Below are 24,259 nucleotides of genomic sequence, written 5' to 3'. Positions count from 1 at the left end.
GGAATTGTTTACGATGTCCACTTTTGGGGCCACAACATTCTACAATTATAATATAACAATATAAATATAGACGTTGAGGGGTCCTTTGCTTGGCTCGGAGTTCTCCTATCAAGTGATTGTGAGACGTCAAAATTCCGGGGAATACAAATCGGAGCTATGACTTTTGAAGAAAATATGTTCTTTTTGGATGGGGGATACTGGTAGTTCCTAAATAAAAGCATATAAATAAATTTTAGATTTATTTGAAGGGTTTTAAAGATTTTTTGATGAATCTAGAAGTTTTTATAGAGATATTTGGGAAAAAAGAAAGATTTTTTTGGGTTTCTTTTAAGCTATGAAGATTCTTTGAATTTTATATTCCAAAATGTATTTGAAGTATCTAAAAAGTTCCTAACCTTTAGATACAAGTTAGTTCTTTAGAAAATGAAGTTTATTAAGAAAAATGTAGCTGATATGTATAATTCATCTGAAAGGTAATAAATTAATAAATACTGTAATTAATCATTTGTTATGAAACCGTGCAAAAAACCCAAAAGTCGACAAACTTTTCAACTGCCTCAATGTTTGCACCGATCGAATACCGATCGCAATACCGATTGATCACAACACGGGCGCCGGGCATTGATGGGGACTTGGGAACCTGGGGACTTGGACTAAATAAATATTTTATGACACACAACCCGACCGGCTGTCAACCGACCGACCACCGCCGTCCCCGCTGAAGATCCGGGGCTGGTTATAGGCTTGATGGTTAGAGGCGAAAGTTATCGAACAGCCCACTTCATCCGTGCAATAATCAATACATATTTATTCTCGACAATCTTTTGTTTTTACTGCCCGCCCGCCTGACGTTCTGTGTACTTAGGAGTGTCTAATCAAAACATCGTCCCTCTGTGGTCCCCCTTGGATCTGCCTCATGGACTCTATAGTTCTGCTCGTCCCCTCCTAAATTCCAAGCGGGTATAGCGGGGTGTATAGCATTTGGCGTGCAAATAAAATAATTGTTTATTATCGCGTCATTGGTGGGGTTTTGTTGTTGCCTCTGCTGGCTCTACTGCCTCAACTGATAAGGACACACTCGAAATATCGCAAACAAAAAATATAATTGAGAGCCTCTGCGCTCGATCGATGTCGATCGTTGGCCAGCTATCTATTTATAATTAAACCAAAATTTATAGCTTGCTCAAACTCCAATCAGAATCAATTTACAACTTTTGTACGATAGCACATAAAACAAAGGAAAAATTTCCCAGACAAAAGGCAAATACATGAACTGCCTTATGGGTCAAACAAAGTAATACGTATCAGATTTTATCAAAATCAAAGATTTATGGTATTGGAAATTGGGTATAATGATATATAGCTCAACAAATAATACTACAAATGAATATAAATTATTTCCAAACCCATACATATTCATTATATCCATAATTCGATAATAGTGTTGCTTTATGTCTATTTTAGAAAAGTTCAAAAAAGTTTTTCAAAAATCACTTTCTAAATTTATATTATTTTTCAAAAATATTATTTTTCTAAATACCTCTAGTTGAATTTATTGCGTTCTTATTATTCAAAATAAATAATAAAATGCATGCCATTTTAAAAAATATGATGACTAAATATGACTTAACATAAAAAATGAATAAACATTGTTGCTTTCTGGTTAGTTTTTTTCTTCTGTTTTTTTTTTTTCTCTGTGCAGACTTGGTGGCGGTTCGGGTGCGTTTTTTTGCACACGTTGCGAATTCAAAAAATCGCGAAAGCTTAGCCGCCCCTCCCTTGTCCCCCCAGAGAGTGTGTGTGGTCCTTATCGCGCCGAATTTGAATTTCTATCAAAACAAAATGAACAGAAGCGCCGATAGTTCCCCACTGGCGACATCTGATTCGATGATTATATATAGAATTATATTCGAGAAGCGGAGAGGTAGTGAGAGAAACACGAGAGACACGATTCTTGGCGACAAAATACACATAAATCCGCAATTTTGAGCCAAAGGCCCAGGGTAATCGGCGTGCAAATCTAACACCGTCCATTACCGTTATCTGTCGCGCCGTATTTTCCGATCCGCATTGACTAGCCAGTGGGGCCAATTGAGTCCCTCATTCCGATTCCCCAGATGGCGCTCGCTTTGTACTTTGGGTGACTCGGATCTCTGGGCTTTGAGCCCGCCGGCGATAGCCCCCCGACCCATTGAACCCCGAAAGCAATAACATAGATCCCAGATCGAGTCTAATGTCGGGAATCAAGAATGAACTATGGGGATTATTTCATAATAATTTTTGTCTCTCTCTTTCTTTTGCTCTTTTGGTTCCATTACAGGTTTTTTGGGGGTTTATTTTCGGGGTTGACATAATTCCTTTAAAATTCCTAAAACGGAAGGAGCAAAAGTGGGAAATTGCGAAAATCCACATTTTTGTAGGGGTACCCCTAGGAAAAATTTCGAAAAATTTCAAAACGATATTTAGGCAATGGTTTGAATAAGAAAAGTTGCTTATGGGTTCGCTGATTACAAAATGGTACTTTGTTTCCCGATCGGATACAAATTAGCTGAGCTATGGCCATCGGAAGGAGCAAAAGTGGGAAATTGCGAAAATCCACATTTTTGTAGGGGTACCCCTAGGAAAAATTTCGAAAAATTTCAAAACGATATTTAGGCAATGTTTTGAATAAGGAAAGTTGCTTATGGGTTCGCTGATTACAAAATGGTACTTTGTTTCCCGATCGGATACAAATTAGCTGAGCTATGGCCATCGGAAGGAGCAAAAGTGGGAAATTGCGAAAATCCACATTTTTGTAGGGGTACCCCTAGGAAAAATTTCGAAAAATTTCAAAACGATATTTAGGCAATGTTTTGAATGAGGAAAGTTGCTTATGAGTTCGCTGATTACAAAATGGTACTTTGTTTTCCGATCGGATACAAATTAGCTGAGCTATGGCCATCGGAAGGAGCAAAAGTGGAAAATTGCGAAAATCCACATTTTTGTAGGGGTACCCCTAGGAAAAATTTCGAAAAATTTCAAAACGATATTTAGGCAATGTTTTGAATGAGGAAAGTTGCTTATGGGTTCGCTGATTACAAAATGGTACTTTGTTTCCCGATCGGATACAAATTAGCTGAGCTATGGCCATCGGAAGGAGCAAAAGTGGGAAATTGCGAAAATCCACATTTTTGTAGGGGTACCCCTAGGAAAAATTTCGATTACAAAATGGTACTTTGTTTCCCGATCGGATACAAATTAGCTGAGCTATGGCCATCGGAAGGAGCAAAAGTGGGAAATTGCGAAAATCCACATTTTTGTAGGGGTACCCCTAGGAAAAATTTCGAAAAATTTCAAAACGATATTTAGGCAATGGTTTGAATGAGGAAAGTTGCTTATGGGTTCGCTGATTACAAAATGGTACTTTGTTTCCCGATCGGATACAAATTAGCTGAGCTATGGCCATCGGAAGGAGCAAAAGTGGGAAATTGCGAAAATCCACATTTTTGTAGGGGTACCCCTAGGAAAAATTTCGAAAAATTTCAAAACGATATTTAGGCAATGTTTTGAATGAGGAAAGTTGCTTATGGGTTCGCTGATTACAAAATGGTACTTTGTTTCCCGATCGGATACAAATTAGCTGAGCTATGGCCATCGGAAGGAGCAAAAGTGGGAAATTGCGAAAATCCACATTTTTGTAGGGGTACCCCTAGGAAAAATTTCGAAAAATTTCAAAACGATATTTAGGCAATGTTTTGAATGAGGAAAGTTGCTTATGAGTTCGCTGATTACAAAATGGTACTTTGTTTTCCGATCGGATACAAATTAGCTGAGCTATGGCCATCGGAAGGAGCAAAAGTGGAAAATTGCGAAAATCCACATTTTTGTAGGGGTACCCCTAGGAAAAATTTCGAAAAATTTCAAAACGATATTTAGGCAATGTTTTGAATGAGGAAAGTTGCTTATGGGTTCGCTGATTACAAAATGGTACTTTGTTTCCCGATCGGATACAAATTAGCTGAGCTATGGCCATCGGAAGGAGCAAAAGTGGGAAATTGCGAAAATCCACATTTTTGTAGGGGTACCCCTAGGAAAAATTTCGATTACAAAATGGTACTTTATTTCCCGATCGGATACAAATTAGCTGAGCTATGGCCATCGGAAGGAGCAAAAGTGGGAAATTGCGAAAATCCACATTTTTGTAGGGGTACCCCTAGGAAAAATTTCGAAAAATTTCAAAACGATATTTAGGCAATGGTTTGAATGAGGAAAGTTGCTTATGGGTTCGCTGATTACAAAATGGTACTTTGTTTCCCGATCGGATACAAATTAGCTGAGCTATGGCCATCGGAAGGAGCAAAAGTGGGAAATTGCGAAAATCCACATTTTTGTAGGGGTACCCCTAGGAAAAATTTCGATTACAAAATGGTACTTTGTTTCCCGATCGGATACAAATTAGCTGAGCTATGGCCATCGGAAGGAGCAAAAGTGGGAAATTGCGAAAATCCACATTTTTGTAGGGGTACCCCTAGGAAAAATTTCGAAAAATTTCAAAACGATATTTAGGCAATGTTTTGAATGAGGAAAGTTGCTTATGAGTTCGCTGATTACAAAATGGTACTTTGTTTTCCGATCGGATACAAATTAGCTGAGCTATGGCCATCGGAAGGAGCAAAAGTGGAAAATTGCGAAAATCCACATTTTTGTAGGGGTACCCCTAGGAAAAATTTCGAAAAATTTCAAAACGATATTTAGGCAATGTTTTGAATGAGGAAAGTTGCTTATGGGTTCGCTGATTACAAAATGGTACTTTGTTTCCCGATCGGATACAAATTAGCTGAGCTATGGCCATCGGAAGGAGCAAAAGTGGGAAATTGCGAAAATCCACATTTTTGTAGGGGTACCCCTAGGAAAAATTTCGATTACAAAATGGTACTTTGTTTCCCGATCGGATACAAATTAGCTGAGCTATGGCCATCGGAAGGAGCAAAAGTGGGAAATTGCGAAAATCCACATTTTTGTAGGGGTACCCCTAGGAAAAATTTCGAAAAATTTCAAAACGATATTTAGGCAATGGTTTGAATGAGGAAAGTTGCTTATGGGTTCGCTGATTACAAAATGGTACTTTGTTTCCCGATCGGATACAAATTAGCTGAGCTATGGCCATCGGAAGGAGCAAAAGTGGGAAATTGCGAAAATCCACATTTTTGTAGGGGTACCCCTAGGAAAAATTTCGATTACAAAATGGTACTTTGTTTCCCGATCGGATACAAATTAGCTGAGCTATGGCCATCGGAAGGAGCAAAAGTGGGAAATTGCGAAAATCCACATTTTTGTAGGGGTACCCCTAGGAAAAATTTCGAAAAATTTCAAAACGATATTTAGGCAATGTTTTGAATGAGGAAAGTTGCTTATGAGTTCGCTGATTACAAAATGATATTTAGGCAATGGTTTGAATAAGAAAAGTTGCTTATGGGTTCGCTGATTACAAAATGGTACTTTGTTTCCCGATCGGATACAAATTAGCTGAGCTATGGCCATCGGAAGGAGCAAAAGTGGGAAATTGCGAAAATCCACATTTTTGTAGGGGTACCCCTAGGAAAAATTTCGAAAAATTTCAAAACGATATTTAGGCAATGGTTTGAATGAGGAAAGTTGCTTATAGGTTCGCTGATTACAAAATGGTACTTTGTTTCCCGATCGGATACAAATTAGCTGAGCTATGGCCATCGGAAGGAGCAAAAGTGGGAAATTGCGAAAATCCACATTTTTGTAGGGGTACCCGTAGGAAAAATTTCGAAAAATTTCAAAACTATATTTAGGCAATGGTTTGAATGAGGAAAGTTGCTTATGGGTTCGCTGATTACAAAATGGTACTTTGTTTCCGGATCGGATACAAATTAGCTGAGCTATGGCCATCGGAAGGAGCAAAAGTGGGAAATTGCGAAAATCCACATTTTTGTAGGGGTACCCCTAGGAAAAATTTCGAAAAATTTCAAAACGATATTTAGGCAATGTTTTGAATGAGGAAAGTTGCTTATGAGTTCGCTGATTACAAAATGATATTTAGGCAATGGTTTGAATAAGAAAAGTTGCTTATGGGTTCGCTGATTACAAAATGGTACTTTGTTTCCCGATCGGATACAAATTAGCTGAGCTATGGCCTTCGGAAGGAGCAAAAGTGGGAAATTGCGAAAATCCACATTTTTGTTGGGGTACCCCTAGGAAAAATTTCGAAAAATGTAAATCCGTTGGCTTTTAGTGTTTTGGTGCCGGATAGGATTGGATTCGGATAGGTATGCTTTCGTGTTGGGATATTCGGATTTTGTAGCATACTTTTAGGCGTTCGCTGGGTTTAAGTTAAAGATTTAGTTAATTCTTCTATCTTTAAGGGAATATTTAGCAAAAAAAACAGTCATTCCAATATAAAAACGTCTCTGTTATTTTTTTGGTTATTTATTTATTTGTTTGCTATTTGGATTACGTGTCACATATTTTACAAAGTATACAAAAAAAAGAGATGTTTGTTTTACGTTTATACGTCTGTATGTTTATACCGAGGGTGGATAGCAGTGTTTAGTGTTACATATAAATATTAAAATGTAGTGGTTAATATTTTAATGTAATATGGTTTAGCTTCTTAAGAAGAACACGAAACACGAAACCCATTCACACCTAAATGCCTTTTGTTTTCGGGGTTTGTCCTTTTGCGGTCCGGACTGTTTACAGTCGGCATGTTAGACCGCTTGATTGATTGATAGAATGATTGATTGATTGTTGTAGTGATTGTTGAACTGTGATTTTGGTCTCCAGGGTGGCACACAATGTGCATATAATGTATATATATATTTTAATAGATTATAGATTCGTTCAGATGACTTTCCCCCCGTCGTCGTCGTTATATTTTTTGTGCATTCTTGCAACTCTACAGACTAAATGTTTATGTATTCATATCGTATATATATATGTATATATATATGGGTGTTTATATGTATTATTCGCATAGTATATTTATTAGCCAAAAAAAGTAGGGCTTCTACTTCGGCCCAGACAGAAAAAAAAAAACGTCGCTTAACTCAATACTGATGTTTTTAGTACACATTAGATGTTTTCTAATTAGCGTTAATTAGCTTTACTTACAGGCTACTAAGTATATTTTAATGTAATAATAATAAATTATTAATCAAATATGCTTGGTTAGTGAGCAAGAAGGGCAGGGAGCAGGGTAGGATAGGGGGGCGGGATGGCAAGGACATTCTAGTGTCCCGCCGGATGGGCAGTGGGCCAGGCTATCTTGGCATCGATCCTCTTGTAGGCCAACATGCAGTGCTTCCCTCGGGCCGCCAGTCGGGCATCCTGCGGACACTCGGCGTCCGTTAGCAGCGTCTCCTCGCCATCGACCAGCTTGAAGAGGGCATAGTCCTGGGGATTGGTGATGCGTGCCTTGTGGGCAATTATCCGGCACACCTCCCGGGTGGTGGTGTGCGGTCGTACGGGCAGTGTTCGGGTCTGCAGGGAGCCATTGCATTCGTCCGGGATGATGACGCGCAGGACACTGGAGCAGGCGGGCAGGCAGCTGGAACGCCACTATAAACAAAGGATTTTTTCAATTAATTGAGATTCTTTTTAAAATAAAAGTTAAAATTAAGTGAAAATAGGTTTTTTTTTATTTTTTTTTTGCAGAAATGTTCTTAATATTTTTGAAAAAAGACGTGCAAGGAAACCCCTTCTAAAGGACGGTACTACTTACGTCCAGGGATCCGGTGCCGCTCTCCGCCTCCAGCTCTTTGAAGTTCTTGAGGACATGCACGGCACTGCAGAGAGCGGTGAGGTAGTAGCCCGGCTCACCGTTGAGCAGCGTCGGCTGGAGCAGACCCCACATGAACTCCGCCTCGATCTCGGCACCCACGAATCCGCACTTGGCCACCACATAGACGAGCACGGGCAGGAAGTCATCGGCGCCCAGTTGCTGGCCGCGCGGACATCCTGTGGCATCGAACACCGTCGAGATGATGCACAGGAAGAGCTCCAGCTTGTCCAGCGGCAGCTCCGCCTCCTGGAGGCGCAACAACAGATTGGCAATGATCCGGAGGGCGGCCTGCGATGGCGGAGTAACTGTCGGCCGGATGCCGAATACGGCCGTTTCCCGTTCGCTGGCATAGCGCACCTTCTGGGCCAGCAGCTGGATGGCTCCGCTGCGCTGGTAGTGATCCACAAAGATGCCATAGAGATGCTCCCGCAGCGGCAGCACCACCAGCTGATGCATCACCGTCTCCAGCATGGCGTCGAGGTTGAGGAATTCGTCGGCCTTCAGTCTCGACCTGGCCGACTCCAGTTCGGCATGGAACTTGCCCTCGCCGTGCTTCACCAGGTAGTTCTTCATGCCGCTCATGAACTGGCGCATGTTTCGCATCACCACCTGGGGCGCCGCCTCCCGCGACTCCTTGGTGCAGCAGATGAAGTTCTCGATGTTGCGGGCAAAGGTGGAGCTCTGGTCCTGGGCCAGTTGGAGGGTGTAGGCGCGCAGGGAGTCGCCGGGGCCGCTGCTCTGGATGTTCATCTTGTTGCGGGGGTGACCTGGAAGACAGAAAAGGTTAAAGGTTAGTCATCAGTTGGATGAAACTGGTATCTTAAGTAGAATATAGTAGACTATGCTGGGTACCCCTGCCTTGTAGAAGCAATTCCTAATCCTTACCAGCTAATAATTCACACAACAAGCGAAGGAGTCGTCGCAGGACATAGCAACAGCCGCGACGCCTGCAGTAATCCTCGTCGGCGCACTCACAGCCACGTCGATAGCGTCGATAGAGACGCCGGGACTGAGCCTGGAGGCACAAGCCCCGCGCCCGACACTCCACAATGTGCGCCATGTTCAGCAGGATGTTGCCCTGTTCGTCCAGGTGAAAGAACTGTTTGATGTCGTAGTGATCACAGGTGTTCTGCTCACCAGGATGGCACTGATCCAGCTCCGTCGTTCCATTGGCCAGTGCAATGGAGTAATCCTCGCCAGCCGGACACTTGCCGATGGCGCCCATTATCGATCCGGCCAGGGCTTCAGTCTTCAGTTGTTTCCGATCGATGCGGCAGTCTTTGAGAACCTGCTGGGGGCAGGTGGGTGGGGGCACAGCGGCAGGTGCTGGAGATTTGCGGGACTTCTTGCAGACCACGGCGGCGGTGGGCGAGGGCGGTGGCGTCAGGGTGCCCGTCTCTGGTGGCAGGGCGATCCCCGTCTGTATGTTATCCACGAATAGTAGCTCCAGGAACTTGCGTTTGCGTCGCTCCTTGGGTTTTGTCTTCCCTTCCCCCACTGGCGGTGGCTCCTTGCTGGCCCTGTCCTCCAACGAGTCCATTGCGAGCTGTGTCCTCTGCTGGAGGAGTTCCTCCTCAAAGTCCGCCGAGAAGAAATTGGTCTGCGGCGGATGCTCAATGATCTCCCACTCGGACATGATGCTCAGGAACTGGGCCTCCTCCTTGTAGTGCCGGACATGATCCGGATCGTGAAAGAACTCTTCCGGCTCCAGGCGTTCAATTCGTCGCTCGTCCAGACTGCTCAGGGACTTGGAGAGATCCGGAGAGGGGTGATCCTCGGTGTGCGGGCGGCTCGCGGACAGTGCAGGCGACGATTTTCTGAACCAGCTCATGGTAGATCCTGTAGCGATTTTTTCCAGCTAATACGAATTGGCGAAAACGCAAGTTTCTCATCGGCACACGCGGCGGCTGCTTGATAACGCAATGGCGGCTCTTCTCTAGAGAATCTCTCTCTCTCTCTGTCTCTCTTTATCACTGAGACCCTCTTGCGGAGAAACTATTTTTCAATTATCTTGCGGGGAATTTGATGATTTCCGAGTTGAAACACTTGCTTCTCTAAACGCGGCCAATGCAAAACTAATTCTGAACTTCATATGCATTAGTTTATAAGACGCAGCTGCAGCGACGCAGCTCTGCCGCTGTTGTCGACGTCGACGTCGGCGCCGGCAGCGCTGGACGCGAAACAAAGATAGCAGCGACATTTGCCGCTGCCGCAAAATGTGTCAACCCGCCGCCGGGCGACCTCATTTGCCTGACCTCCGCTGCTGCAGGCCACCACCCACTAATCATCCAACCCAAGTCCCAGGTAGCATATCCCTGGTACTGTTCCAGGTATCCAGGAATTTCCGGCTCAGGTACAGTTGCGCAAATCAAAGATTGCTAATATAACCGCAGAAATACCTGCCCGAAGTAGGTACTGCCTGCCCAGGTACCTCCCACTTTCCGGGCTGATTCATCAATCGGTGAGGTACTCCACTCGAGTCAAGTGTACGCACCAATGACTGTTGCTGAGATTTACGGCTCTATTGATTAGGTACTTGGTTATAACTAGGTTATGTAGGTATTACTTAAGAAACAGATGTTTGGAGGGTCTTGAGAAAAAAACCAGAATGAATACCAGTAATGTTTACAAACAGTTTTCAGGCTATAGCTCATAAGGAGGGGTTTCTAGGGGAAGTCCTATATATAGAGGGGGTTTTCTAGAGGTTCCTAAAATGGTACATCACTGAGGCTACTATTTCTATAAGAATAGGAGTCTTATCTTTATAGTTTATCTCAAGAGACACTTAAGAAGCTCTATAACTTCTATACAAACTATACCATACCCGGTACTTGAGACTCTCTCTCTGCAACTATCGTGTCTATCTGGATAGTAAGCTATCAAGTAACTTCCAGAACCCTCTGGGGTAATAATCACTGTCTAGAATAGCATCTGGTAGCATCTAGTAACCAGTTCATTCCCTCCATTTCTGCATTTCTAATCCACTTCTATCTATTGGCTGGCTCTTATCACCATAGACACGCTGGCTAGTCCGGCGGGACCGTCTATGGCTTCCTTCCAATGGGTGGTTCCTCCTCCTTAATCGCCTCTACATAGTCCAGCTAAAATATGCAATGACAGAAGCGGATTGCATCAGCAAATTGTTATGGCCTGGGACTTGGGATCTGATCTGATCTGATGCGCAATTTGGAAAAACCTCCGTCGAGTGTTACAAATGGAGGTTTTCAGGTTAGGGTTGAGGGTTCCTTTTGAAAAAAATAGTATAGTAATGTAATGATCTTCCTAGTTCCTCATTCGGGTTAACCTTGACAGCGGTAAAGTGCAGTGAACCCTTTTAGTGGGTTATATAGTATAGAAGTACCTGGAGATATCAGGTGGGTTTTGAGGCGATTTTCTCTCCCCGGATGGATGTTCGCTTATCAAGTAGCCGGGTGGGTGGGTTGTCTCATTAACTTTTACAACGCAAACAATAAAGCAAACAATTGAAAAAAAAATGAAGAAAAATAAAAATAGAAAAACTGGCACGTGTGAATTGGGGTGGACCAAAAATGATGACAAAAATGATCTCCCGCTGTTTCGAGTGCGTTTTAAAACGCTATCTGGCTATCGGGCTAGAACCTTTGTTGGAATCACTTGTTTGTCTTTGCTTACACTGACCCAAAAATAGACTCTGTCTAGGTCGAGATCCGAGACATTCCATTCCGCAAATATGTGCGTTCACACACAAATAAATATATAAATATATTAATTACGCATCCCATTCAGAGTCTCTAACTCCGCGCGTTAAAAATCGCGTTAGCTGATAATACCGTTGGCTGTAGAATCGCGTAGCTTAGCGTCGCGTCGCGTCGCATCGCGGTTTACATTCCAAAGTGCAGCACTCTCTCTTGTAAGAGCTCTCTCAGCACTTTAGAGCTCCCACTCTCTCCCACTCTCTTTTGCTGGCTTTCTCCTGCTCTACCGTTACTATCAAAGATGGTGACTGCGCTGCAGAAAACGCTAGGCAGCGGAATTGGCAAGCGATTAAAGTCGCTGGCGGCAGTAATGGCGGCGATATCCTCCGATGGCCGATTCGGGTTCGGTTGGAAGAAGTTGCGCGCCGGAAGATAACTTTTCGGCAAGACCTTTGTAGTTGCTGAAGCTGAAGCCGCCGCCGCAGCAGCAGCAGATGCATCAGCAGCAGCAGACGCTGCAGCCTGTTTGCCTATCGCGACTGCGTTTTTTGCCGCGGCCACTAGGAATCGCCAAGTTCCGGTTATAACTGGTATACGATAGCCCCCAGGAGGAAGAACAAGAAGTGGCAGAGGTCGGAAAATAAGAAGAAGACTATATATCCCCCCGGACTTGGAGTCCGATTTTGAGGTTTTCAGTCTTTTTTTAAGTTTCTTTGGGTTTTGAATAAAAAAATGTGTTTTTTAAATTTTAAAGTCAATTTGGAGGTTTTAAATCTTAAAAATTATTATCAAATTAACTATAAACTTAACGTTTATAGTTTAAAAGTCACAAAAATCAAGTTTGTGCTTAAAGTATTGAGCTCCAAAGGTATCTTATTGATTTTGAATGAAAGTTTGAATAGTTTTAGAAACTAAACTTTAAAAGATTTTTGTTTAAAAATAGAATTTTTACCTTTTTAAGGTCATAAAATATTTTAGTTTAAAAACTATACATTATATCTTCCATTGAGCTTCAAATTATGAATTCCAAAGGTACTTAGTATCGGATATCTTATAGTTTTTGAATAAAAGAGTTCTAATCTTTTAGAAGTTTTAGTTTAAAAAAATATTTTTTCTTTATAAAGCTATGAAATATTTCATTTTTTAGGCTATTAATTTTATTATTTATATTTAGTTTTATTTTTTTTTTATCAAAATGTGTATATTTAGTACTTTTATTAGAAGTCCCATGACTAAAACCTCAACTATACCTAAGAAAAATAGGTTCCCCATGGTGTGAACATTAATCCATTAATTCTAAGTTACTTTGGTATTTATTTAATTTTTTTTAAAACCAAAACTAAATGCAAGCACTTTAAAATGGCAATCAACTGACAAAAGCAACGCTACTAGTGTTCATAATGATATATCCCATTCGTACTTCTCAGAGCTACACGACCCACTCGCATGTTATGAGTAATTCTGATGACCCATTTCTTGTCCCTTGTGGTTCTGCCTTCTTTATACTGAGCTCCCCTCCTGACAATATATATATATATATTTTTTGCTATTATTTATATATTTACTGAATCGATGACGATGACGATGTCGAGATGGTTTACTGATTTTCTATTCCATATAATTGCTATCAGCTGCTCGTGATTTTGTTTTGCTTGGATTGAGATGGCCATGGATGCTGCACGATGATGATTATGATGATGATGATGATGATGATGCAACAATAACAACTGATTGCACTCCAGCATGATACTGATCAGAATCGGAATCTGAATCGGTATCACTTCAGGAATTATAATCACTGTAGAGTCTTTACTCCACTTTTCAGGCTCACGAGACAATAAATGAAGGCAAAATGCTGTCAAGTGCTGGTAGATATAGTAGGTTGCTTCAGAATGGTATGGTTTTTGAGAGATATGGGGGTATAGATCCATATATCTTAGCTATATGGAGTTGTATTCGGTGGGAGTATCGGGTAGTACATAGTAGCTACTTTCAAAAGGATGCCAAAAGAACAGAAAGAGAAAAGGGCCTACATCTTATAGCCTTATGATGGTTCATGGATCTCTTTAAAATGATATAGTTTTTGGGAGTTAGGGAGGTATAGATGTATAATCTTGATACATTCTTTCCAAGTACAGGGTATTACTATATAGAATCTTCGTGAAAATAATACCCCAAAGCAATAGAGATAGAAAAGAGACTTGATCTTATAGGATGATGATCTTATAATCCCAGTTATAGACTCTACAAGTATCGGGTACGAATACTATGGTCTATCGAGGTTTAAAGAAACCTTAGATAGGTAGTATAGGATGGGTACCACCTTCTTAAAACTCTCCAAATACCGATTATAATTATATACCAAAGTACACCCCAGCAAGTACCTTCAGCATAATCCTCTAGATTATAGAGTACCAGGTACTAACCCTTAACCCTTAATCTAATACCATAAGAGCTATACTCACATAACACTTCACGATCCCGCATACTGGGATTGCGGAGAATGGTGGCCACCTTGGGGCGACTATTGGCCTTGCCATTGCTGTTGCCGTTCTGGTGATGGTGTCCAGCACCGTTTCGGTTGGCCTTCAGGGTGTCCTGGTTGCAGCTACTGTTGCTGCCGTCTTTGGTGCTTTGCAGTTCCTCGATTATCGTGTCGTCCTCGGAGAGAGCGGGTCGGCACTTGGACAGGTGGATGGTGTCCGAGTTGATAGTGGCATCTATGGAATGGAAAAGTGAAGATTAATCCTTTGGGAATCCTCAGGTAGAAATCCTCCAATACTCACCATCGTGTGGCAGGAAGGTGTCCCACTGGGACGAGTCCCAGGGCTCCGAGAAAATGGTGCCATCGTCCGACTGGGCCGAGTCGATGCCCCCGAACGAGTTGTGGCAGAAGACGTTGTCGTAGGAGGATAGCCGGCAGCCGTTCTGGCTCTGGAATGACTTCTGGCTGCCGCCGTCGCAGCCCGGCTGCTTCTCCTGGCCCAGCATCTGGAGGGGCTGGAGTGGAGCAGCCGTGCTGCCCTGCGGCGGGGTGGAGCACCTCACCAGCTCCGGCAGATTCAGATCCGGCAGGCGCTTGGCAATGATCTGGTGAACGGTCAGTGGCGGACGCTTCTTGCCCGCACCCTGGTCCCGGCCCAGCGAGTTCTCCTTCTCCTGCCAGTCGATGATGGCGGCATCGTCGTAGTCACCACCGCACCCATTGGTGTCCTGCTTGGCCATGAACTCCCAGCTGCTGTCCAGCTGCCAGTGATCGATCCGGTTCCGGGCCCGTTTCGTGGGCTGTTGTGGCTGCGCCGGCGGCATCACCTTCGGCTTGGGCTTCAGTTCGTCAAGGCTGCCCGCCAGCTTCTCCAGCTCGCTGGGCTGCAGCAGAGCTCCATTCCCGTTAGTCGCTCCGAAGCCCGCCTTCAGGGGCTCCGAGTGCCGCTGGCTGGCGTGCAGCATCTGGTTGCGATGCTGTCGCCGGAGTATGGCGGTGGCGCCACTCGTCAGGCCCGCCTGACGCAGTGCATCCGCCGGTTCGGCGTAGAAGGGACTACCCTGCTTGCTCCTCCCAGCCCCCTCGTCGGCTGTGGGCGTGATATCGCCACCATCGTCCTCGGCCGCTGTCAGGGATTGGCTCATCACTGCTGGGCTGGGAGCGGGACCGGCACCGGCTCCTGGGGCCGGCGATGGAGCTGCAGTGTTGAGATTTGGTAGCAAAAGGCCGGCTCGGGATCGGGGCAGAGCGTCGCCGGAAAACTGCATCAGCTGGGCAGTGGCTGGGGCGGATTCCTCCTCGCAGGGCGTCAGATGGGGCAGGGGCGCCGCTGTGGGAGTGCTCGCTGCAAGAGAAGGACATTAGAAAAGGATAATGGCTTCAAGTCTCCCCTCCACTTACGTGTCTCGGCCAGAAGATCCGGTCTTCGGTTGACCACGCCCCCCAGCGTGTCCAGGGCGGGGCGGAAGCTGGTCAGGAGACTGGCCCGGTCGCTGGGATCATGCGACCAGACATCCTCGTAGTCGCTGATCTTGTCGCTCAGCGCACTGGCGCAGTACTGGGGCGGGGGACTCTCCAGGATGTCGGACTCCTTGTAGTGATGCGACTCCTTGCCCGCCCGCGACTTGCGGGACTTGCCGCCGCTCGTGCTGGTGCTGCTGCTGGCGGTGCTGCTGAGGGGGGTGAGCGGGGAGGCGAGGACCTTGCGGGAGGCAGACGCCGGCCAGCGGCCGTCGTTCGAGGAGGAGCCCTGCGAGGAGAGGGTGTCCTTGCACTCGCCCTCCGGAGACAGTCGCTTGGCGAAGGTCTGGAACGTGGAACCGGGTCCGTTGAGCAGGGCATTGAAGGGGTTGCTGGTGGCCGGCGTGGTCACCTCTATGAACTTTCCGTTTGCCGCACTGGCTGCTCCCCCAGCTCCTCCGCCAGAACCTCCGCCGTTCTCCATCGAAAAGGTCACCGTGGTGGTGACCGTAAAGTTGCCGCCCGTCTGGTCCGGCGAGTGGGGCTTGGACCACCTCACAGGCGGGGCCGGTGGCGCTGCCGGCTTGAGATTTAAGGTGTTCGGTGGCTTGGGCCTCTGCGGACGCACTTGCTCCACCTGATCCGTGACGCTCTGCACCACCTTGAAGGTGCTCAGCTGCTGCTGGTCGGCACTGGAGCCTGGAGGAGGACACAAGGGAGTCGTGGCCGAGCAGCCGGGCAAGTAGTGAACCGGATTGTCCACCGGGGACATGGTGAGGATAACCGAATCGATGGAATTGGGACTCAGCAGCTGCAGGTGCTGGCCGCCACTGGTGGTGAAGGAGCTCAGGCTCGAGTTGGTGGTGTCCGAGGGTGTGCCCGCCTGGCTAAAGAATCCGAGGAGCGGTCCACTGCCCGTGGGACTGAACAGGGTGTTGGCTCCTCCGCCGCCGCCCGGCACGGGTGGCGCCCCCGACGGTGCCGGCTTGGACAGGACGTCGCTGAAAAAGGTGGCTGTGCCCAGGCCACTGGTCTCTGTCAGGGAGAGTGGCGACTTGGCGTCCAGCAGCTGCTTCTGATGATGATGCTGCTCCTTGCCGGGACGATCGCCGGCCGGTGTGGTCGGTGGTCCCAGCATGGCCGGACTGCTGGCATAGCTCCAGAACTCCTGACCCAGGAGCGCCAGCGAGGACAGTTTCTTGCGGTTGTTGGCCTCTCGCAGGACTCGCGGCAACATCAACTGCACCGGCAACTCATCGCAGCACTGGGCATAGTGGGCGATCAGAGAGGGTATCGATCCGAAGGTGAACCGTGAGCTCTCCAGGCTCAGGACATTGTCGTGCGACTGGATCAGATAGTGCTCGATGTAGGGACCTGTGTCCTGGGGCAGGCGAACCGACACGGCCATGGTATTGGGCTGGCTGGAGCCACGAACTATGAAGGTCTGAAAGGATAAGAGAAATAGGGGTATAAGTAAGAGGTTTTATTTAAATATTTACGGTTTTATATTTAAGATTTAATTAAGCATTAAAAAATATGCTTTAAAATATAAAAATAGTCTATGATTTTTAGTTAAAGATTTACTTTAAAAGCAGAACTCATAGAAGTATCCTCCACTTCTTATTTTATTAAAATTTCTTTAATTTTTATTCTTTTTCTTATAAAATTTTTCTTTATTTTTAAATAATGAAAAAGTTGTTATCCTTTCAGAGTCCTCTGCTTCCTGGAGGTGGGTGCTTGGTGCAAATCCTTAAGTGAGTCCTTTTCCTGCGACTGAGCGTTAAATGTTGCGTTCACAATTCGCCCATAAATTCCCACTTATGGATGATAAATCGTCCCTATTTTACCATAATACCACCCCCCCTCCAACTCTACCTGCTGCAACAATGACTTTTCCTCTTGGCTCTTATTTTTCTTGCCTCCTGCCACTTGCCGCTTGCCCTTGCCACTTTTTTTGTTGGTTGGGACAAAACTTTGCAGACGCTGCGACAAATCGCGGCGTTAAATCGACCAGAGAAAGTGCTGGAGTTCCCCCCGTTGAAGGGCCAGGGTATGAGTTCCAGACCTGGTCAAGGATCTGGCCAAGACCATGGAAGCCAAAAAAATAAAAGTCTCCAGCTTGCTAATCGCCTGTGAAAACTTTTCATAATGAGCATTTCACTTAAAGTCACGCACCAGAAATCAAAGAAGGGGAGGTATTGTTGTAAGAGATGAGTTATGGTTTAAAAAATATTTAATTTATATTTAAGGCCTTGTTTATAGATTTTTTATAATTAAATGTTACTGGGTTATTAGACAAAAATTATATCTGTTCTTGTCAAAAACATTTTATTCTTGATTAATTCATTCTTAAGATTCATTTTGTGTTCATGTTCATGTTCATTCCTTTCATTTATTTTTTTTATAATATTTATTATTATACTTTACCCTTTCAATATCTTCCAAATATTTTATTGTAATTATAATCTTCTCTTGAAACAAATACTTTATTTAAAATATAAACCTTTTCTTATTAAAACATGTTCTTATTAAAACATTGATTCATTCCTAGGATTCGGTTCCCAGGATCATTTAATATTTTATGTTAATTTTTAATATGTATTATTATTCCTTAATTATTAAATATATTTCCCTCATATTTTATTTCCATTTTCCAGCTTCTAAAATTTTATTATAATTTCCATTCTTAAGCTTTATCGCTGAAATTATCCCTCCTTCCCCCCATGGGACCTGTCCATCGCCAGTCATTCAAGAGGAATTAAAATCGCTTTCGGGTAGAATTTCTTAAGTGATTCTCCAATTCTCTGATTCTCTGATTCTCAGACTCGCTGCCTGGGCCTTTGTTGTGTTTGCTTTTCAATTTTCCAAAGCAGCAGAAGCTTCAGCATCAGCATCAACCCTAAAAGCATGCAATTATATACACACGCACTTGTACTCCTCCTCCTTCCCCCTCTCTTTAAAAAGACATTCTATATTTTTCTCCATAATACATACATATCTAATTTTTTTATTCTTATTCTTATTTTTATTTTTTCTTACTTCAGATTTCAATAAATGCCAACTGAGGGAAGTGGCACCCTGTGGCGTTGTTTATGATTTCTGGCCGAGTTGCGTACAATTTTTCAATAAGCAGTCGAAACGACAATGATGTTTATAAAGTCCACAGCCCACGATTTGGGGTTGACTTTTTATTTGATTTGGCTGCATTGCTTTTTAAAGCATACTTTTCAGCTGCTGCTGCTCCGTTTGATTCCATTACTAAACAAGACAGAGAGAGCGAAAGACTCTCTAACATTTTATCCTGATTTAATAATGCGGTGGGTCACAAAGTAGAGGGGCGTGGCGTGTCTGTTTGACCATCGAGGAAATGCAATTTGCAGACAGACAGAAACGAGCGTAAAAATGCCTTAACAAGCTCCAAAAGGCCAGTCCCAACAAAAAAAAAATCACCCAAAATGGTCATGCTGGAGGATCTTGGGGAATCAGAGAAGGCAAGTAAGGAGAGGGCCTGGGCACGGGAAAGGTGTGAGCTAGGACACTGGATATTGCTTGACAAAGACAGTGTGGTTCATAGGTATATGGTTGGGTTTTGGGGGAGGAAAAATCCTAATATTTAGATAAAGGGTGTAATGACTATTAAAAAAATAGTATTTTTCCAACAAACCCCTCAAGAAATGATGGAATTATAGAACAGTAACCCCTTAACCTCTCTACAATCTCCTTAATATTAGAAACTTTGCTTACACGTTTGTCAGACACTGTACTTGCATATAATGCCCGAGTGTCTGCATTTTATTGGTTCGAATTGACAAATTTAATTTGTGGAACGAACAATAAAAAGGCGTAACGACCTTTGCCATTGATGACAATTCATTTATCTTAAAATATATATATCTACATATATACCAAGATATAAACATGTATGTATAGATATCCCCAAACTATTCAAAGAATTTAAAGCCTTAGTTGGAGACTATTGTGCTCCACAAAGCAACATGCAACATACAGCCACCTGTCACAATGGCTCTTCGTCTGGCATTTGCATTCCCATTTCCACCTTCCACTTTGCCTGCCACTTGCATTTAGGAGTTACACTTCCCCCCAGCCCAGCCCCCGGCCCTTACTCTGTTTTAGGCCATTTGCAGGCTTTTAGCCAACGTCTGGCTTCAAAACAGAAGGCCTACAAATGCATTTCGTCACACACTCTTTTCAGTTCGTTGACTTTTGTTTTAAAGGCATTTGTTTTTAGCTTTTGTTTTAAAGCTAATTTTTAAAAGTTATATACTTTATTTTTGCTTGAAAGACTCCAGATTGATTGAAACACATGGCGATTGCAATTTACTTGCACTTTTCCCATCTCCGGGCTTGTGGTTTGCTTTTCCATTTTCCTCTCCAACCGCAACAACCGCAAAAGGACAGTTAACGGTTTAATTTCCGTGTTTGTTCCCAATTGCATTTTCAATTACGCAGGACATTCTGGATGTCCAGGACATTCTGGTCAATGCATCAGGATTTATATCGGGATTGGTTTAAGGGGGTTTGTCGAGGGGATTTTGGTAAAGATTTTGAAGCTATTTTTAGAGGGATTTTTTTGGAAGGGAGTTTGTTTTTGGGTTGTTTCATAGAATGTATCTTAAAAATTCTTTATGATCTCTATGGTATTCATTATGCTTTAAGTCTGGAGTCTGGAGATTAAAGAAACTATATACAAAGTTCTTTTAGATGTGTTTTAGATACTCCGTAACCTATCCTCTTTCTTATCCTATATTTCATCCTATGTCCTATGCTATATCCTATTCTACATAATATTCTCTTTCCTATCCTATAGCATATCCTATACCTAGCCCATATCCTATTCTGTATCTCATCCTATACCCTATTCTACATCCTATCCTATATCCCATTCTATATCCCATCCTATATACTATTCTACATCCTATTCTACATCCTAGGTATCTTATATCCCATTGTATATCCCATCCTACACCCTATCCTTCATTCTATCCTACTTCCTATCCAATATCCCATCTTATGTCCTATCTTATATCCCATCCTACATCCTATTTTGAATTAATTTTAATTTAACAATGATCAGAATAGATTTTAAGTCCCTTCCATATTCATTTTCCTTCCAAAAACCTCATTTTTTATTTAAAAATCCTTTCCCTCTCTCTGATTTCACTTTCTATTTGAAATCATTAGACCAGGCAGTTATAATTTTTGTTCTCTTCTGGATAATCACTTATCTCTCTGCATTTATTTTGCATTTAATTGCATGTAAATTATTGCGCAATGGCCAGTATATGGCTAGTACTACCTCCAACCTCAGAGCCCCCTTGACCTTTTCACACCGCCACTCTGAGCAGTCCCTTTCCCCCATAAACTGTGATATTATTCAACCTTTGCGATACGCTCGATTCCCTGCGGCGTTGCAAATCAGACACAACATAAAATACATACACTCTGCCACGCTCACACCCTGCCACACACAAGCTCTGCCACACACACATGTTAACCAAATAAGAGCGATTCGTCGCATTTGCACCCATTTCCGGTATTTTCATTTTCCCTCAAAAAGGGGGGGAGCGGGAAAGGTGAAAACATTTCCGGTTTCCATTTCTAGCCGCGTGCCTTCGGGGCTGCATTTCTCGAAAATGTCCGCAGTGTCCTCCAACTCTGGGAGTTGGATGTATATTTTTGGATATCCTGATTCCGAGGCTCAATCGCCAATCTTGAATTCTTGGCCAGCGCCAGAGAAGTCACCCCTTTTGGTGTCGCAACATGTCGCAGCTGCTGGCTGTCTGCCACCCCAAACGGCCCCTGCCACGCCGGCACATCCTTCGTCCTTTTGGCAACGTTTTTGTGGTTTTGGCCAGCGAATTGAAAGTGCAGCCGGTTGCCAAGTGACAAAATAGACACTGAAAACCAAAAATGAACTAAAATTTTGCTAGAAAATATAGGCTATGAGACTATTTCTTTCAGTGTCATTGCAGGATGTCTGGCTGTCGGCTGGTAATCAAGTCAAGGCCCGCAAATAGACTCGTCCTTGCTGGTTGGACTCGCTCAAGCGCCAAGTCTAGTCTATAATCATCAAATCATGCCTCAAATTTTATGCCCAGCAGCAACTACAGTGCATTTGTGTCCTTTTTGGTCCTCTACCCCGGCCGTCTATCAATCATGACGCCATCAAAATGCTTGACAACAAATCTTGACTGCTTAATGGTCATGGACAACAGGATAATGGCATGGAAGCCGACTGCAGTCGTGTGGAATGAAGTGCATTTCGGAGGCAGCCTTCGAGGGTGGTCCTGGACTCAAAGGGCAACTGCGCCAGAATGCATTTGTGCATTGGTAGGATTAGTTGGGCTACTTGAGTGCCGGATTATGTTGCTTCAAGGATCAAGGAGCAAGGATATCAAGGAGCATGAAGGTTATTATTCAATTAAGGAGAGAAAGAAATATTAAATTTAAAGAAAAATAAGTCCCTTTTCCAGCTCTTAATATTTTAATATCCTTTAATGGGTATTATTGTCACCCCAGGCGTATACTTAATATTTTTAAAGAAAAAAAAGGTTGCCTACTTTTTAGGGTCGCATGCAAATTTCCACTGAAATCGAATACCAAATAGAATAATGAGTCCCTGCCCCCCACAGGATTGCCGCCTAATGAGTGTCGGCGGTTTTTGTGGCAAAAACCAACAGCCGGAGGGTAGAGGAATTACTTGAATAAAAATAACGAAATTATGCCAAGGCAGGACACCCAACTGGACTCGCCATTATCTAGCTATTCGCTGGTCATTAGTCAGGAGGAGTGAAACAAAAAGGACAAACAGAGGCCATGGCTTAGGGGGAGGGTTCATGGCCCTCCTATATAATAAAAATCTCATATTTTATTCAAATTGGTAATGCGAGTAGAGGAATACTCCGCCGTCCTGCGGTGAAGTGGGGAAATGCAAAGTGAAACCAACGCAACGCAATAATGCCACTGGGAAAAGAGGATATTCAATGATAGAAAGAGAGGGGTCCATAAATACTGAAAGAGACAGACAGTTGTCTACAGCAGATTCTAGAATTTGTCATTTGCATTTCATTGGCATTCATTTATGTGACTACAGATGTCTTTTCTTTTATTTACAGAGATGTTTTTTAATGTTTAAAAGAAAGTAAATGTATATAGATAGAAATTTAATATTTAAAATTAAAATTTAAATCATTTAGATTTACTTTTATATAAATATATTTTAAAATATAAGCAATTGTAACTTTTAGTTGAAGTTTCTTGTCTTTTTTTGTTAATAACTTGAAAATGTCTCTAAAAACTTGCTATATACTTTCTATGCATAGAATTGAAAATTTGCATAGAAAATTGAATTTCCTGCCATCCTACTGGAGTGCAACACAATGGAAGTCTCTCGGCTTTTCTGCAGAAAAGCCACAACCCCCCATTGTTTGGAGGCATTATTCCGTCACTCACACCCTAACTAGCCAGCCCCCCTTACTCTACGCACCTGCTGTTGGCCTCGCTAAGCGGCTTTCATTTTGCAGTTCAAGAATCGGCTGCTACGCCCTTGTATCTCGCTGCCCTTTCCCCTCCTCAGAGGCCTTAAGCTGATTTCCCGTTATTTCCGATTTTGGCGCCCAAGCGTGGGGCTTTTCAATTTCATTTCTCGTCATTCTCCCCCACAGCCGACCGGGTCAGAGTTCATTTCATGGGACCGACGACAAAGTGCATTAAACTCATTTGCCAAACGGCTTTCAATTATAATTTTTGTTAATAATTCATTAGCACAATGTGTTGCCATCGTTGCCGAAAATGCAGTCACAGTCTCATACCTCAGTGCGGGTACTGGTGTCCTGGCAACTCTCGGTTCCTGCCAGCCATCATCATCATTCTCTTTCCACAAAAAAAAAAAATAGCGTTGCGTATACGCCATGTGTGACAAAAGCGATGCAGGATGGAGGTTGAAAAATGAAAGCTGTCATAAAAGTTTTCACTCTGTTGATGGAAGTTGATGGATTTTATGGGAATATTATGGTCTTATATTGGCTGCTTTTTAGAGTGCACTCTACTACACTGATGGTTGTCTTTGAAAAAAAAGTTAATTAAAAAATAGATATATATTTTAATAGTTTATAGGAATAGTTTTCATTAAGGTATTACCAATGGCAGCTTAAAGCCTTGTAAACACTTCAATAAATACAATATCCTGTGGCTCCTGCTGTTTCCTGTTGGCTCTTGGCTTGCCATGTGGTTGCTAATATCATTTGGGATGCGGATGCGGAAAGCAAAAGGACTCATAGGACTCACTGGACTCGTCCTCTTTGGCAGCTGCCCATCCTGCGGCTGTCTGCATTCCCTTATCGCCTCATCAGCTGGCTAACTGACTGACTCTGTGTTGGCCTGTTGTTGATGGCCATTTTTCTCCCTCAGTCCTGGACCAACTACCTGCCCCATGTCCTTGCCCATAGAAAGGAGAGAGCTCTTCTCATGGGTGATAAATAAAAACTGTCTGCGCCTATGTGGCCACTGTGTCTGTGTTTTATTTTTTTCGTACAACGTCTGACTTTTTGCCATGTAAGCTGAGATCCAAAAAAATACATATATATATATATATCAAGAGAGAGGGAGGGGGATTGGTGGTCTATACCATCAGCCTTATAAAGGGTGACATTGAAACACATGCCAAACAACAGAAAGCTGCAGAGAGAAAATTCGAAAAGCCGCAACCGAAAAAATTCAATTTAACTGTGTTCCGCTTTCGATTTCGCCCCTTCCACTGCCCCGCTGCTGTGTCCTGTCGATGAGGACATGGCTGGGGGGGCGCCAGCTTAACAAGTTCATTTCCATGAA

At 43.5% G+C, this 24,259-nt stretch overlaps 1 protein-coding gene across 5 annotated transcripts in view; it reads right to left on the bottom strand.

Annotated features, from left to right (window-relative positions):
* Positions 1–6,419: 6,419 nt before the first annotated feature.
* The window catches only part of spri (Src homology 2 domain-containing protein sprint), a 97,429-nt gene continuing 79,589 nt past the window's right edge, over positions 6,420–24,259 (bottom strand). For 3 of the 5 annotated variants that reach the window (XM_043210031.2, XM_043210033.2, XM_043210032.2), the window contains 5 exons: positions 15,350–16,853; positions 14,250–15,293; positions 13,929–14,183; positions 7,730–8,556; positions 6,420–7,566 (listed from right to left, as the gene is read on the bottom strand). In XM_043210031.2, the coding sequence (XP_043065966.1) occupies positions 7,237–7,566; positions 7,730–8,556; positions 13,929–14,183; positions 14,250–15,293; positions 15,350–16,853 (3,960 nt within the window). In that variant the 3' untranslated portion in view covers positions 6,420–7,236. Of the gene's footprint in view, positions 7,567–7,729; positions 8,557–8,674; positions 9,873–13,928; positions 14,184–14,249; positions 15,294–15,349; positions 16,854–24,259 lie in introns of those variants that run through there. The other 2 variants (XM_017231371.3, XM_017231370.3) reach the window with 2 other exon arrangements.

The sequence above is a fragment of the Drosophila bipectinata genome, chromosome XL (genome assembly GCF_030179905.1).
Source record: "Drosophila bipectinata strain 14024-0381.07 chromosome XL, DbipHiC1v2, whole genome shotgun sequence".
Lineage (NCBI taxonomy): Eukaryota > Metazoa > Arthropoda > Insecta > Diptera > Drosophilidae > Drosophila > Drosophila bipectinata.
The sequence above is the reverse complement of the archived record's forward strand: the minus strand, read 5'-3'. Positions and strand labels throughout refer to the sequence as shown.